Genomic DNA, 18,258 nt, shown 5'->3' on the forward strand with positions numbered 1-18,258 from the left:
GTAATCCCAGCAGTACCAGTTTTGAACAGTGGCCGCTGCTGGGACAACTGCTAATCCCCGAAGAAGAGGAGCTAATGAAGGCCAGGCTTAAGTTCAATCCAGTGTATCGGCAGGGCCAGCCTGGCAGACGCCAGTGAGGCAAGTGAGGATGTCGGGGGCTGGGTTTGAGAGGCTGGGGGGTAGGGTTAAAGGTAGGGTATGACCTTGGGGCATGCCTCTGATGGACATAGGGGACCCCCAAAGGAAGTATACCTACTTGTCTGACACCAGCTCATCCAACTAAAGTTGTCAGGTTCCCCACATGGCATGAGTCTACGCTTGCTGCGGATAATACAGCAACAGGGGCAGGATGGAGGTTTAGAGCATGGAAACAGGCCCTTTGGCTCAACTTGTTCATGCTGCCTCTTTTTTTAACCACTAAACTAGTCCCAATTGCCCATGTTTGGCCCATATCAGTCTATACCCATCTTACCCATGTAGCTGTCTAAACATTTTTCAAAAGACAAAATTGTACCCGCCTCCACTACTACCTCTGGCTGCTCGTTTCAGACACTCACCACACTCTGTGTGAAAAAATTGGCCCTCTGGACAAGTTTGTATCTCTTCCTTCTCAGCTTAAACCTATGCCCTCTAGTTTTAGACTTCCCTACCTTTGGGAAAAGATATTGACTAGCTGATCTATGCCCCTCATTATTTTATAGACCTCTATAAGATCACTCCTCAGCCTCCCACACTCCAGAGAAAAAAGTCCCAGTCTATCCAGCCTCTCCTTATAACTCAAACCATCAAGTCCCAGTAGTATCCTAGTAAATCTTTTCTGCACTCTTTCTAGTTTAATAATATCCTTTCTATAATAGGGTGACCAGAACTGTACACAGTATTCCAAGTGTGGCCTTATCAATGTCTTGTACAACTTCAACAAGACATCCCAACTCCTGTATTCAATGTTCTGACAAATGAAACCAAGCATGCCGAATGCCTTCTTCACCACTCTGTCCACCTGTGACTCCACTTTCAAGGAGCTATGAGCCTGTACCCCTCGATCTCTTTGTTCTATAACTCTCCCCAAAGCCCTACCATTAACTGAGTAAGTCCTGCCTTGGTTCTGTTCTATAACTCTCCCCAACACCCTGTGCATTGGGAAGGATGAGACCCTTAAGTGGCCATTAATTATCGCAAATAGGTCCAAAGGCAGGTGGGCCACCACATGCCACCACTGCCTCCTGCAAAATAAGAGACAGATCAAATGCAGGAAATTAAATAATGAGCAGACCAGGTACTGCATTTTAAAGCCCATCCACCATACCTCACACACTTTCTGTAAAATTCCATCCTTTGGGTTGATCTCCATCAGGTCAATGGCAGATGAAAGAGCTCACTGCTCTGGGGAGGGCAATAAAGAGACTGTGTGGTTGCACCTTTACTGGATGGAGCAACAGAAAAACAGAGGACCAATTTCCAACTGACAAATTCATGAGCCGTGCCCAACCATCTTGGTTGCCTTATTTGGACTAGTCAATTTAAACGAACATCAACCAAAACTGGTAATAACCTGATTGGCAACCAGCAAGCCAAAGATCTATTATGGCAGACCTGTTAAAACCACAGGGATCAAGGCTGCACCACCATTGGTCACCTTGCCTCCAGAATTGATTTTCAGTTCACTATCAGCATTTCTGAAGTGCATCAGATGCATTTTGCTCTCAGGTTCTCAGTCCAATTTGACAACCCCTTGAAACCTCATCACTAACCCCCATTGAGAACTGCTGATCTAGACCACAATTGCAGCAAACACATGGTTATTAAACCAAGATTGAAAGTTAATATGAATGTTGCAATAGTAGCACATGCACATTTAAAAATAATACATTTCACATAATTCTTGTTAAATCCACTGTGACTACACAACAGGGTATAAACTATAAGTAAATAACATATGATGATTAACATTCCCAGGGACTGGTAAAATTGAAAAAGAAAATCTGTTTAAAAAACACTAACAAATATATTTAAAAAAGCAAATTGCACAAGAATTTCTGTTGGTTTACTTACAAAAAGAAAGGTGATGTTTTAGTTGTTGTTTTGGAATCTATGAACTGGATTAATATCAATTGCAAGGCATACCACAACACACTACATGATTATACTATTCTCTGTGGGTTGATCATTTGAAAACATTCATAGAAGGAAATCTTGCAAATTGGGACATGGTAATTAAGTGTATTATCTACCATTAAATGGAACAAAATGCACGATGAATGTGTTTGAATCTTCATAACTGGACAACGAAAGTGAAAACAAACAAGTATTGATCTGTTTTCATTCAAAAGGTATCACTTATCCATTGAGCATTTTCTCAAAAATGCCATTTTCTTTTCAACAAACAACATGTAACAATTTACTAGACTTTGTCCTAAGGAAAACTTTATTTGCCAAGCAAAAAGTAATGGAAATAATTTATATCTGGGTATCCTTTGAAGCTTTAGCATTCTGCTTATTAAAATAGCTAACATTTAACACATCTGCCCTTTAATTTGGAATTAAATTGGCCTGAAATTTGTCATAATAGTGACAGTGAAAATGTAGCTATTTGGCATCGTTACTTCTCTGAAACTGACTACAGCCTCTGGAGTCTGTACATAAGCAGGTAAACACAGATGTAGAAGCTGCTGCCAGTGATTCTACTCCTGACAATAGGGTACGCTGTTGAAGTCCCCACAGACCGCAAACGAATAGAAATCACTGAATTGATGAGAATTTGAATTTCCAGGCTGACATGATGATGATCAATGATGAAATCACTGTTGCTGGATGCCTGGAAATCCCCTTAACTTGGTGTCAAATTTAAATTAAAGTCGGGAGTGGAGATATCTACAACACAGAGATTGCTAACCGTTATGGGCAGCTTCTTCGAAGCCAGCAGCGAAGCTGTTGCTTCACTGTTGACCAGGAAATCTAAGCTAGTGTATCTCAGAAGGACCATAAAAAAGCTAGTATATGAAAGATGCAAATATCACATTTGTGTAGCATCCTGTGTTATTCTGAGATTGTGGCAAAATATTGAGAGCTTTAGTCTTTAGCTGACTGGGAGTGCTTGTTTGATGGCACTGTGGGTGTTTCAAATGTGAAAAATATTGAGTGAACATTACCTTTTTAAATAGTTAAATAATTCCGAAAGGAAAACTGCTATTATATATGGAAGATATAGAAACCGATACAGTAACCAAGTAAAAAATATCCCCCAAGTGGGGCTTGTTTTTATCTGTTAGGTTCAAGCCATATGGGTAGAATTCCCTGCACATTTGGGACAATTAGAGAATGAGACACGCTAATGCACTGGATAAAATCTATGGATTTTGAAATACAACTGCATAAATGCTAGACAGATCAGGATATTTTAGATTCAGGGAAACAGTATGAGATTAGTTAACTGGATTGAGAACTAGTTTAGGCATAGAGCAGACAAATCAAAAAATATCTGGGTGAGAATGCAAACGCACAAGGAAGAAATTTAGCTGAAGTTTTTGCTATTCTGACGAATTTAGATACAGTAAATAGGGACAGAATGATTCCTCTAGTTGGAGAGTCAGTAACAAAGGATCACTTCCAGCTGTAGAGTCACAAATTTGATTGCCTGTCATAAAAAGTCATTAGGTCAGGGGTAAAAGAGAACACAGTTACAGTCTGGAGACCACAGAATGGAAATCAATAATGGTAGTATGGAAAGGTTTGCTGATCAAAATGAATTAGAAACAAATTTGATAGAGAACATTGAACAAAGACCAAGAGGGAACAGGAATTGTCCAAAGATTTTATGAGAAGATGTACACCAACTACATATTTCTAACTCATGATCTTATGATACTAAAATGTGTTACAGAATGGAAAAACTATGATCTGTGCTGGATTATTTCTGAAAGTCATTTTTTAAAACCACAATCAAGAGTGAAGGAAAAGCGAAAACGCACGAGGCACAGTGTGTGTACCAAAATAGCAGCAATTTTTTAATTACAGGCACAGAATGTAGAACTTCTCAGCACCAGAACAAATCTATCGGAAGTCAAATGTCATACTGCACACTTTAGACCTGAAAAGCTCTGCACAAAACAAAAACTAGAAAAGTTAGGGAACAAGAAGGAGGAATTTGTACAACAATCAAAACAAAGAAATTGGATATTACCTCACTGTTCAATTCTGAATTTCCAAAATAAAATATCCTTGGTCCCAAATAAATACAAATGCCACTATATATAAAAAATATAGAAGTGTGAACCCACACACATAGAACACATTTCTACTGCAACAACTGGGCAATGCAGAGCAATACTTTAAAATTCTGATTGTGAACTTTCATTGCACTGGAGTAGTACAAAGTACTCAGGCACTTACAGCAACACAACAAAAGTAGACCTGCAAATGTGACAATGAATACTGTTTTCACAGCAAGCAAAAGCACCCCAGAGAAAGGAGTAAAAATGCACAAATAGCCAAAAATCAATATTGAAAAATTATAATTGTACAACTCAGTATTACTAAACAAGATTTCAGTTTGCTGAGCTAAAAGCAAAAACACCATTTGAAATATTTTTAGCACATAATACATTCACTTCTAAACCTTGTACTATATAAACAAACTAGAATGACCAAAAAGTAAAACTAGTATCAGCCATAACTTTCTTAAGCAATTTCTGTATTACAGGAGACAGCTAACCTTGAATCAATATTAAATTCTGTATTGCACACACCTCACATAAGAGATGAAAATATCTAATCTTATCAATGATTCTTTGGATGAAAATTCAAATTTAGTCAACAAATGTTCTGGTTTGTTTGCAATTATAACTGAATGAAAATACCCCCGATTTTACTTCTAGAAGTTCTACATTTCCCATACCGTCTAATTCTTGAACATTACTAATATCACAATAAAAATTGCAAATACTAACTACTGTTTTGAATACTCACTAAAAGAATATAGGAAGTGCAAGAGGGAACTTAAGAAAGCAATTAGAAGAGCAAAAAGAGGCATAAAAAAGGACCGATGAACAAGATTAGGGAGAATCTTATAATACTCTATAAATACATTAAGGGAAAGTGGTTAACCAGGGAAAGAGGCAATTAGAGGCAAAGGGGGAGATGTGTGTGTGAAGCTGCAGGACATTGGAAGGGTGTTAAATGAATACTTCTCATTAGGGGCTCTGGCGCAAATTTTTAATTCTTCTCTAGCCACTGGAGAAGTACCAGAGGACCGGGGGATGGCTAACGTAATTCCACTTTTCAAGAAGGGTGAGGGCCAGGGTTCCTGCAATTTCCTGCCTTGCCTACCACAGCAGCCTGGGATGCAAATCATCTGGCTGGGATTTGTCCATTTTTAAGCCTGTCAAAGCCTCTAATACCTCCTCACCTCCTATGTCAAACTGTTCAAGGTCCTCACAGTCCCTTTTCCTGAATTTAAGAAGGGTGGTGGAGATGAACTAGGGAATTACTGGCTGGTGAGTCTCACATTAATGGTAGGGAAATTATTGGAGAAAATTCTGAAGGAGAGAATTAATATCCACTTGGAAAGGCATGGGTTGATTAGGGATGGTCAGCATGGCTTCATCAGAGGGAGGTCATGCCTAACAAATTTGATAGAATTTTTCAAAAAAGTGATTGATGTAGCTTATATAGATTTTAGCAAAGCCTTCGCCAAGGTCCCACAATCGGACACAAAGGATGGTGGTAGAGTGCTGGTTGAGTAACTGGAGGCTGGTGTCCAGTGATGTGCCACAAGATTCAGTGCTGGGTCCCTTATTGTTTATTATATACATAAATGATATAAATGATAATGTGCGGGGAATGATAAGTAAGTTTGCAGGTGACACCATGATTGGTAGGGTGGTTAATAGTGAAGAAGAAGATCATAGATTACAGGAAGATATAGATGGGTTGGTCAGATGGGACACAGCAGTGGCAGATGTTATTTAACCCTGATAAATGTGAGGTGATGCACTTTGGAAGAAGTAACAAAGGAGTATTTAATGAATGGCAGGACACTAGATAGCTCAGCACTTATTCATAGATCCCTGAAGGCGGCAGAGCAGGTGAATAGGGTAGTTAAGAAGGCATATGAGGCACTTGTTTTTATCAATCATGGAACAAGAGTATATGAGCAAGGAGGTTATGTTGGAGCTGTACAGAACATTGGCTAGGCCATAGCTGGAATAGTGCGTGCAGTCCTGGTCACCTCATTATAGAAAGGATGTGATTACACTAGAGGGGGTTCAGAGGAGATTCACCAGGATGTTGCCTGGGATGAAGCATTTGAGCTTTAAGGAGAGCCTGGATAGGCTTGGATTGTTTTCTTTCAAGCAGAGAAGGCTGAGGGGAAATATGATTGATGTGCATAAGATTATGAGCGGTATGGACATGATGAATTGGAATCAGCTGCTCTCCTTAGTTGAGGGGTCAATCACAAGGGGGCATAGTTTTAGGGTGAGGGGCAGGAGATTCAGAGGGGATTTGAGAAAAAAATATTTTTACTCAGAGGGTGATGAGAATCTGGACTGCACTGCTTAAGAAGGTAGTGGAGGCCAGAAATCGTACAACCTTTAAAAACGATTTGGATGAACACATGAAATATCATAACATTCAAGGATATGGGACAAGTGCTGGAAAATGGGATTATTGCGAATTTAGTGGTAGTTATCGTCGGTGCAGACTTGATGGGCCGAATGGCCTTTTCTGCACTGTATGACTCTATCACTCTATGTCAACCCACCTTCGCACTGAACTCAGTAACTGACACAACCGTGTTAGTCTTTACAATGCCAAGTTTCTTAAAGTATCATGTTGTCTTTTTTTCAAAAAACAAAAAAAATGCAAAATTCAGCCTATTTATTGTACAGTAAAGGTACACAATCGATTTTGGTGGCGTACCAAAAAAATGCATCACTACGTCAAGCAACTATATTTCACTACCTGCATTTTATTTTTCAGTAAATCATCAGGATCAATTACACCCAACAACTATTTATAAATGGCACACTTTCAGTATAACATTCAATGGCACAGCTTAATAAGCAAAAGCTTTGAATTAACGGAAAGGTACTTGCTCACAAAAGCAAAATTGCACCAGCTCTGAACCAAGTAATCAGTGCAAGAAGTTAAAATGTGGCAAAATGACCAAGGTTTCAAAACAGAGGGTGAAGAAAGTCAAGACATTTTGCAAGTAAAAATAGATTACTTTCATCAGTTTTTACTTCTGCAACACATCTCAAATTATAATTACAACTCAGAACCTTGTTGCAGTCCACTGGAGACCTCCAATGAGCTGGCAAACCCATTTTGAACCCAATATTTTCCAGGCAGAAATTTGTCTCTCACAACTTGGCTGAAACTAAGATTTGTACTCGATCCCAGTGAGGGGGCAATACGTTCAAACCACTAAATTCCAGGCTCCTGATATGACAATAGACATCACTGAAGGATTCCTCCCAGATCTGATCTATGACTTACATAATCGTGAAAGGCTTTTGCTTCACTTGAATGTTCACAAGTTTCTCTTCTTTCAGGTGCCGCACAGTAAAGGTCCCAAAATACACTGCAAGAAATAAACTTTTATTAGTACTCCATATAACTTCATCTTTCTTCTGAGAGAATGAAAAATTCATACAATTTATCCATATTTATCTCTAAAAAGAATCAGTATTAAGACCATTAAAATCATTCAATTTTGTTTTTACATGAGCTAAATGACAAACCATTGTAATGAATACTTCTAAGAAAACAGCAGGAGGTCAAAGTATTCTATAGGCTCGCCTTCATTGACAGTTTCGAAAGAGCTGCCAAAATCAAAACACAACAACTTTTAATGATGCAGGCTTTACTTATAATGAGTTAGTTTGTGGTACGGTACCCCACCATGCCAATCAGCCACTTAAGAGCCTTAATTAGCCCAAGGGTGAGTGGGCTGCCTGGCCCCTCCCTCAACCTGGGTAAAATATCTGTGGGGAACAGGTGGGCCAGCAGTCATGGTGCCATTGTCAAAGCACCCAATTTTACCTCCTCAACCCTGTACCACTGCAGGCCCAGCTGCACAGATTTGATTTCCCACTAACAAAAAGGTTTTAGAAATTGAACAGGCATGTCTAACTTATTGTGGGTGCTGCTCATTACCACCTCCTAGCAAATTCTGGTTCCATGATTTTGAAACAGCAATGAACCACTTGAGCCCTAGAAATTTAAAGAACCCTTGAAAATCCAGGATGGATTGGTCGAAAGTGGCTCCAATTCAGCAACAAAATCAGCATGTTCGCAAGTTTTGACAAGCACTTATCATGAAGTGCTGCGGGCCCACCATGAAGAAGCCCAACTCCTTCCCTCTCCTCAAGCAGAGAAGGTATGAACCAAGATGATCAAGTAAACTTTGTCACCGATACAGGTTATGGAACTTCTGCATGTTCTGAGGCTTTGTAGGTGGCTAGGCAGCCATCCACCAGGGTTTCAACTTCACCTATGGAAATGCTCAACATTAACCATCAAGTTAAAGAAGTTCACAATGAAAACAAAATGTATCAGAAAAACACATTAAACATGCACATCATAGCACTGCACAACTTAAATGTCATTAAAAAATTGTGGTAGCATCTTTAATGCTGCTTTGAAACAATGTTCAAAGGAGCACCAAAAAAAAAATCAAACTTTTGGTACTTTTTCCTAACATTCCACCATTCTTGATTTGTATTTGTTTGTTTCAATGATATCGACAGAAGTATGTCACCTCAAATTTATTAGAGGCTTTGCAGCTTTATTCTTCCAAAATATGCAAATGTTTTAGTGAATACTTTCATCCCTCTCTTTGGTCTGTTCTTAGACCAGGATATTGTAGAGGGGCGGCACGGTGGCACAGTGGTTAGCACTGCTGCCTCACAGTGCCAAGGGCCTGGGTTCGATTCCCAGCTTGGGTCATTGTGCAGAGTCTGCATGTTTTCCCCGTGCCTGCGTGGGTTTCCTCCGGGTGCTCCAGTTTCCTCCCACAGTCTGAAAGGCGTGCTGGTTAGGTGCATTGACCCAAACAGGTGCCGGAGTGTGGCAACTAGGGGAATTTTGCAGTAACTTCATTGCAGTGTTAATGTAAGCCTTACTTGTGACTAATAAATAAACTTTATTAGAGCTTGCACGTTTTATTGATAGCAATCATTTTCTGCTTCTCAACAGTTTTGCCACAAACTTTTCTTATGCAGTTAGACATTATGCAAAAGAAAGGGCATTAAATCAAACAGTTTTATCGTTAAATAGGTTTTTACTTTTGTACACATTGAAAGAAAATGTTTTGCTGAAACACAAGGGTCATTTTTCCAGGGCCTTGGAGACACAGAGTCGGGTCAATTTTCAGTGATTATCCAGCACAAAAACATTTTGCCAGCATCACATAGGCTCCCCATTGGCCTGGATTTTCACTACTCTGGCAGTGCCTTGAGTCAGAGAATAATAGATTCATACAGCGCAGAAAAGTCTCTTCGGCCTATCAAGTCTGCACTGACAATAACTACTACTGAGAGTGTGCTAATCCCATTTTCCTGACTCTCTGCCCCCACCTCGATAGAAAGGCCTCCAACTGGTGCAATCTGTTAGACATTGCAAGCAGAACCTTTGCCCTTCCACCTACCTTTTCACCACCTATTAATCAAGGTGTGGTCATTTAACTGTGCCTTGCCCACAACCCTCACAGTGGCACAACGTCATCACAGACCAGTGTGACTCAGAGAGTACAGATCAGCAGAATCCTGTGTGCTCGGGAATGCAACAAACCATGTTGACATGCCAGAAAGATATGCCAGGCCATCCTGTATTCCCCCACCAGCATCAACCAGCGTTGAGCTAGAGAATCGTGTGAGTAGACAGAGGTTATGTGTAGTGATTAACAAAGCTGGAATCCTTACTTGCCCATGTGCTTTGTTCATTCTTACGCCAGGATATTGGAGAGGAAGCCAGCTGTTGAAGAAGCGGGAGGAGTGGCATCCACCTTCTGTGACTAGGACCTTCAGATTCTGGTCAAAGATGTGCAATGGAGAAGGGAGACCATATACCCCACAGGCAGGTATAACATGCCTACTGTGATAAACAGAGGGTGGCAAGAGATTATATCCACTGTGAGCACAGCAGGTGAACATCAACTCACTTGCATCCATTGCCACAAGAGATTTGATGACCAGCTGTGCTCTGGCACAACAAATTGTTTGGCAGAAGCACACAGAGGTGCCAGTGTTGGATGACATCTGCATGCTGCACCTTGGCACATATGTCTGAGGCATTCATGTAGATCCAAGCAGATGAGGGTTAACATCTGAATGACCACATCAAAAAACATTGTTCCTGGCAGCACGACATAATGTGTTTACATCTGTCTTTATGTTATATTTGCAAGAAGTCAGAGAGATGGCCCAGACTGGATGTGGTTCCTTGAGGCTACTGGCAATTCGTAACATCGAGGAGACAGCTATGGAAGTAGTAAGGGCTCCAACCAAGCTCTTTATTGGTGATGGTGAATCGCCTATAGCAAGTGACAACGGTTGTGTTAGAAGCACTTTCATGCATGATGTCATGGTGGAGGTAATGCTGTTCATGCCTTAGGCAGAAGGGGAAATTGGTTTGAGGGTGAGTGCAAATGGTGGGTTGCATGATAAGGGTTCTGCAAAGATTGGTTGAAGGCAATGGCCTGGATCCACTCGTGCTCTCAAAATATTAAGGACTTATTCTAATTACCTCCTTTTGTGTCACAGAGGTACCAGGAAGAGGAAGAAATGCCCTTCCTCTTCCTGATACCCTCAGGTATCAGGAAGAGGAAGAAATGCACAATCACATCTGACCAGCCCACTATCTACTACAGGATACTTGCATTTCAGGTGGATGTAGCCCACATATAGAGTAAGTGGCATGTGGTGAAGGGCAGCCCACAGATTGCAGGAGAAGATGTCAGAGCCAGAAACGTCTAAGCACAATCCCTCTCAGAGGAGGGAAGGCAGTAACAATGAGGCCCTATTACAACTTCAGGAGTCACCTTTTGGCACACAGTGCTTTGAACATCAGCAGTAGATACGCAAACATCTTGTGGAGTTCCCAGAAGCAGTAAGAACTCATACACTTCGAGTGGAAGAGTCCATTGCGGTGATAAGCTCTTGCCTAAGGGGCTTGATCACATGAACCCCAAACAAGAAAGAATGGTCAATCTCACGGCCAATCTCATGGAAACACAGAATTAATGCAAGAGCAACATGACACCCTGAAAAGGGTTCAAGGCTCACTCAGTTGTCTGGAGCAGACTGTTCATAGTATGAGCACTGATCTCCAAAGTGTATGTGAGGAGTTGCATACCCATAACCCCTAACAGGTAATCTAGCATCTTCTCCTGTTCACAAGAAGTTATATTAGACTCGAAATGTTAAATGTTACTCTCTTGAGAGATGCTGAAGAATCTTGCCCACCCGCCCCCACACCCCCCCCCTCCCCACCCCCGCAATTCTCAACTACATATCTCCAATTAAATATTGCGTAACAGTAGGCAGTAATCAGCCAGAGATTTTTTATTTATTTATCATGTATCCATGAAACTTCATGAAGCCTAGAGTCAATGTTGAGGAATCCCATCTGATTGTATGCCACTTTGTCCTCCATCTGTGGATCCGCTCGCTATCTCTGGAACAGACATAACTAAGGATAATGATGGATGTGTCTGTAATGTTGGCTAATACGCATTGTTCAATGAATATATCAAGTTGTAGTATCTGTCAGGCAGGTCTCCTAACTTGAGAACCAATTCCCTAAATGTTCGAGAGAAGAGCTGGCAAGTTGACATTATTTTAATATTTATTCTTGGGATGTGTATGATCTTATCAAGGCTGCATCCTCAGTTGCCCTGACATTCAATGCGGTCTCCAGTTCTCAGTTTCTAATCTTCAGTCCTTAGTTTATTTCTAGTTTTTGTATTACTTTGTCCAGCATATGTAGAAGGGCATCTTTGTGAAACTGAAAGTTAATCTCTGAGAAAGTGAAAGGTTACAAAAGTTAAGGCTGTATAGCCATTCTAGCTAGATACATGCAGATGTGTGTGCCAATTAGATGTACAACTCACATGAAATGAAGGAATGTGAAACTTGAGCCCAATAATCCAGAAACAGCGACTAATATAAAAGGTGTAGTTAACCAGGAGCAGAGGATCGAGAAGGAAGGGGCAGAACATCAAGATACAGACACATCTATGTCTCAGAAGACATAAGTGCTGTTGCTTTGTGGATAAAAACTGAAATATTATAAGATAGCTAACTCTAGGAAAGGCAAGAGTTACATGGCAAAGGACTGTATCAATGGAAAATAAACTAGGAAATTTATTTTTTAGTTGGAGGTGAGTTCTCATTTAAAACAAACTAATGTTGTAGGCAAATGTCATCCTCTTCATTTATTAACATAACAGGCACCAAGGTGCCTCACAAAAGGTTGCTGCAGAAGATTGGGGTACACGGAGTTAGGGGTAAGATGTTGGCGTGGATTGGGGATTGGCTATCTAACAGGAAGCAGAGAGTTGGGATAAATGGGTGCTTTTCTGGTTGGCAGTTGGTGACCAGTGGCGTGCCGCAGGGATCGGTGCTGGGGCCTCAATTGTTTACCATTTACATAGATGATCTGGAGGAGGGGACTGAATGTAGGGTATTCAAGTTTGCTGATGACACGAAGGTGAGTGGGAAAGCGAATTGCGTGGAGGACGCGGAAAGTCTGCAGAGAGATTTGGATAGGCTGAGCGAGTGGGCGAGGATCTGGCAGATGGAATATAACGTTAGAAAATGTGAGGTTATCCACTTTGGAAGAAATAATAGTAAATTGGAATATTATTTAAATGGAGAAAAATTACATCGTGCGACTGTGCAGAGGGACCTGGGGGTCCTTGTGCACGAATCGCAAAACCTCAGTCTGCAGGTGCAGCAGGTGATCAAGAAGGCGAATGGAATGTTGGCCTTTATCGCGAGGGGGATAGAATATAAAAGCAGGGAGGTCTTGCTGCAACTGTACAAGGCACTGGTGAGGCCGCAACTGGAGTACTGTGTGCAGTTTTGGTCCCCTTATTTGCGAAAGGATATATTGGCCTTGGAGGGAGTGCAGAGAAGGTTCACCAGGTTGATACCGGAGATGAGGGGTGTAGCTTATGAGGAGAGATTAAACAGATTGTACTCGTTGGAGTTTAGAAGGATGAGGGGTGATCTTATAGAGACATATAAGATAATGAAGGGGCTGGATAGGGTAGAGGTGGAGAGATTCTTTCCACTTAGAAGGGAAACCAGAACTAGTGGGCACAGCCTCAAAATAAGGGGGGGCCGGTTCAGAACAGAGTTGAGGGGGAACTTCTTCTCTCAGATGGTAGTGAATCTCTGGAATTCTCTGCCCATTGAAGTGGTGGAGGCTTCCTCGTTGAATATGTTTAAATCACGGGTAGATAGTTTTCTGATCGATAAGGGAATTAGGGGATATGGGGAGCAGGCGGGTAACTGGAACTGATTCACTTCAGATCAGCCATGATCTTGTTGAATGGCGGGGCAGGCTCGAAGGGCCAGATGGCCTACTCCTGCTCCTATTTCTTATGTTCTTATGTTCTTATGAATTCTCCATAATTTTTTATCCTAATTTTGTTGACATATTCACTGTGCATTCAAACTGTTTTTAAAATTTTGCTTTAATTCAGCATGCATTTGTCTATCAGGATTGCAATGACTAAAATGGTAAGAATATGCATGTATATACTGAGTATCTCTTGCATGTCATTGATTAAATCAGGCAGAATCTTCCCAGCCTAATTGAGGCAGATTAGGAGGTGGGAGAAAATTAGGAAGATTGGGAATAAGTGCCCTGGGTCTTCGACTTGAAACTTTCATGCTTTGTGCCTTGGTACAATTTTGTTAGCGGCAGGGTGATACCAGCATCAGCTACATCTCCCAGTAGAGTGGCGGGTGGCTAATGATAAGCAATTATGGGCCCACTTGTGACTGCAACAGTTCAAGAAAGCAACTCACCACCATCTTCACAAGGACAATTAGGGATGGGTAATAAATGCTGGCCTTGCCAGTAGCACTCATATCCCATGAATGAATAAACAAAAAAAAATGGTGACCTGCTACCAGGATTTTACCAACAGAGGATAGGCCTTCTTGGCGGAGGAAGAAGCCCAACAGATACCTGGAGGTGGCCTCCCACTGCAGCCCAGGGAAGAGGGTCAGCATGCCCTGCTTCAAATGCCTCCTCCACTCATTCCCCACGCTGCACCACACCTCGAGGAATGATAGAGGGTCACAGCCATAGCTGCAGGCCTTACTGTGAAAGAGTTCCCCTCCACAATGTTGGTCTGACAGCTGCAACCAGTTTCTTAAATGTTTGATTGAAGTACTCAGAGGGTGCCTCAATCTTGGAGTGCCCTTGTAGGTTCCTTCCTACATCTGCATGACCATCCAGCGTTTTAGGCATTCCCATTGGTCCTCCAGTCAGTGCAATCCATTGCCATCCTTAAATGAACTGGGGTCCAGGAGGTGGCTTCTTCACATCTCTGGCAAGATCATGCAAGTGGGAGGCCCTCATAGATCATCGGAAACTGGACCCAACACTGGCCCAATCCACCGTTATTTGTATTACAGATGCCGATGTAACATACTGACTTTGTATCTGCAGGATAGAATGCTTATTTGTGCTTGTAAGTGGTGACAGAGCACTACAGAAGTACAATCTTGTAAGATCCTTTGGAGAACATGGATTCAAATATGATTTTCGATCCAGTTTCTACCGGTGTATGAGGTGGTTATTCACAACTAGGTCATCTGAGAAAATGAGGAGAGTGATGATGGGGAGGTCACCATCTTTATCAATTTGCCATATTCTGCAGTAAACCAAGAAGTGACAGTGAATCAAACATATTCAAGGGTTATATTGTGGTTCTCTTGGGACCAAAAGAGAGTAAATGGATTGGAAATATGTTGGATAGGTGAGTAATATATGAAATGCAAGCAAAACATGCATTTGTTTACCTGATTTTTAATGAAATTAAAGTGTTGCTATATTGACTGCATTTAAACACCAGTGCTCCTACAGTTTTAGAAATTCTGCTACATGAGAAAGAAATTAAGAAAAGATGTATTTCTCAATGATACTATAAAGAAAGACTTGCATTTATATAGTGTGCATCAGGACCTCCCAAAGAATCTTTGAAGCCAAATAGTACTGGTGAATGTCGTCACTTGGTATAAAATCATTAATATTAATTGGAGACATGGTTAATGTAAATTGAGGTAGAGCACACTGACGATAATTTTGACTTTGTACAATAATAGTGATTCAGCCGTCTCTTTCACATCTCTGCTGATTTAAATTTATTTGAACTCAATGGAAATAAAAACTAAGAGCTGTAAATGGGCTGCTGATTCACTATTACAGAAAGTGATCAGTAACTCCATAATTTTTGTATGACACTCCACTAAGTGTTAGCCAAACCCCTCCAAGCTATAATGTGTACATGTAAATGACAGGCAAAGTACTGAGTTTGAGCTTATAGCTATTCAGGTGGAAAATAAACATCATTCTATTCCTAGTACCAGGATGTCTTTGTACGATTAATTTTAATATAAATGTGTTTTCCTATTTATCTTCTGTAATTCCTTAATTGAGCAATGAAATTGCAGAAGTGCTTTCATTTAAAGAATCGTTTGATAGTACAGAACTTGAATGTTGCTGAAAAGAGACATGCTGCCAAAGCTTTTTGTCTTCCACTTATCAGGACATATGCAAGAATGTCAACATTCAAACGATCATGGCAATTTATACTATAGTTGATTGGCTAGAAGTCGACTCTGATCGGCCAACTCATTGCCAAGGAGAAAGCAAGTCAGATCATTCAAAAAATGCAAAATGCTTGAACATATTCCTTTTGATTGCAGAGAACAGGCCACTGCATGTAAATGTATATCACTTCTAGCAAGCGTATTATCTTACTGATTATCTTAAATTGGCTGTTAGTGTAGCTATTAGCATACTCAAGATTGCTCAGCAAGTGCTGTCCAATCACAAAATCATACCTAACAGTAGGCATTGTTTTTTGAGTTTGTGCAGGCTGGTTGAGTTAGGACTGTACTCTGCCTATTATGAAGAGAAGGGGGAACTTATTGCTCGATTTGATAAACCAATTGTTCCCGATTTATTTCATGCTACCTTAGAAAGGCAAAGTATATCAAAAATTTGAACAAGAGGTTAAGTGAGCCATTTCTTAGTGATCACACAAGTGGTATTTTTCACTAATAGCATGCTGCCACCAGTCCAAAAAGACATTCCACTACCACATAATTGACCAATACCATGTATAACTTCAGTGCCTATACAATGCCAGGATCATAGGCTGTATGTCCCAAATGATTAGCAATAATGTAAGGTTTTTAAAAAAAATCAAGTTTACTGAAAAGTGAAATACAATAAAGATGAAGCAAAAGACACAAACATACATTCTAACTTTCCCATTCTGACTTGGTCTACCTTCAAAACCCAATTGGCTAGATGGCTAGTGTGTGATTTAGAATAACACCAACGGCATGGGTTCAATTCCAGCTCCAGCTTCTCAACCCTTTTACACTAGCTTTGTGAGTAAAAGGCAATGGCAAAGCAGCACTAAGAAAAACTGCCAAGGAAGTGACTCAGGATGATGCACCAGCAGACAATGAGCCAAAGGACGCCCTTTGAGCAGGGCAGGCACAAACGCTAAGTTTTACCAATTGGTGTACACAAGTGTTCCACTATTATAGAATCACTGCAGTGTAGGAAGGCGGCCATTCGGCGCATTGGGTCTACACCATCTCTCCGAAAGAACATCTTACCCAGCACCTCCCCATATCCAAGCAACCCTGCACATTTACCACGGCTAATCCACCTAACCTGTACATCTTTAGACAATAAGGGGCAATTTAGCTTGGCCAATCCACCTAACCGGCACATCTTTGGAAGTGTGGAAGGGGGAAACCTGATCACCTGGAGGAAACCCACACAGACACGGGGAGAACATGCAAACTCCACACAGACAGTCACCCAAGGCCGGAACCTGGATTCTTGGCACTGTGAGATAGCAGTGCTAACCACTGTACCACCTTTCCCTCCATGTCCTTGGCAATTCTATGTAAAATTCTCCATTGGCACCAATGTGAGACTAAACTGGTCCCTAGTTAACTATCCTTAACGTGCCTTTTAAATTTGGCATCGCATTTTCTGTCCTCATGAACCACATTTTTTTTCAAATGAGTTGCTAAATATTTCTGCTATACTAGTACTAGCACATTCCTGAGGTCCATCCAAACCAGGTGTTCTATTCACGTGGTTCTTAATCTAGTGACCAACTATCTCAACAGTATAGTTAATGTTATTATCTGGCTAAATTTGTCTTGGGATATTTATTTTGTTTCTATTCTACACCTTTTTTTAATCATAATGTCAAGTAGTAGTCATGTTGATAGAGTAAGTCACAATGTTGAACAAATTACCAAAAATATATATTTGTAACACCACAAAAAAATAGTGTCCAGTTTTAAAAGATCTACTTTGCTAAAGCACTTCTCAGGAGATACAAATTACAGTCTGCTTTGCGAACGGTGAATGCACAAGAAAGGAGAAGTAAAAAGTCAAAGCAATGTAAAGGGGAGGGGGAAATATAATGGGGCAGTAAGATAAATGTGGAGAAATGGGGCAGTGGCTTTGAGGAGGGAGGAAAGTTTTGGGAGGGAAGAAAAAGTTGAAAATGGGATTTCAGGGGACGGAGAAACTGGGAAGAAAGTAGGAATGGTGGAGGAAGGAAGGAGAATGCCAGTGTCAACAGATGGAGAGTGAAAGAGCCAACCTAAACTTGGAGGAAGAGCAAAGATCATTGCCAGCTTAAGCTAAGACAGTTAGTTGAAGCAAACGAAAAAATAGAGAGCCAGCTTGAACTTGGGGAGAAGAACAATGGAGCCAGTTTGAAATGGGGGACATGTGATAATAATGAATCAAATCAAATCAAATGATCAAATCAAATCAACCAACCAACAATATCTCCATGGCTCCTGCTCACCGTATAACAAGTCAACCCAATCCATGATCTCTCTCTGGGCTCCCCATTAAGTTTACCCTGTTATTTCATGATAGAATAAGGAGCAAGTCCTAGTAATAAATCCTTCTTCCAAAAACCTCCCACACCATCCCCGTTCATCCCTAGAAATCCATCACTAGCTCATG

At 40.9% G+C, this 18,258-nt stretch overlaps 1 protein-coding gene across 6 annotated transcripts in view; it reads right to left on the bottom strand.

Annotated features, from left to right (window-relative positions):
* The window catches only part of ssbp2b (single stranded DNA binding protein 2b), a 441,186-nt gene that overhangs the window by 264,792 nt on the left and 158,136 nt on the right, over positions 1-18,258 (bottom strand). For 5 of the 6 annotated variants that reach the window (XM_078214850.1, XM_078214849.1, XM_078214848.1 and 2 more), the window contains one exon: positions 7,498-7,582. The exons of the other annotated variant lie outside the window; for it this stretch is intronic. In XM_078214850.1, coding sequence (XP_078070976.1) covers positions 7,498-7,582 — 85 coding nt within the window. The remainder of the gene's footprint in view (positions 1-7,497; positions 7,583-18,258) is intronic. 6 annotated transcript variants of the gene reach the window in all.

This window comes from Mustelus asterias, chromosome 6 (assembly GCF_964213995.1).
Source record: "Mustelus asterias chromosome 6, sMusAst1.hap1.1, whole genome shotgun sequence".
NCBI classification, from domain to species: domain Eukaryota; kingdom Metazoa; phylum Chordata; class Chondrichthyes; order Carcharhiniformes; family Triakidae; genus Mustelus; species Mustelus asterias.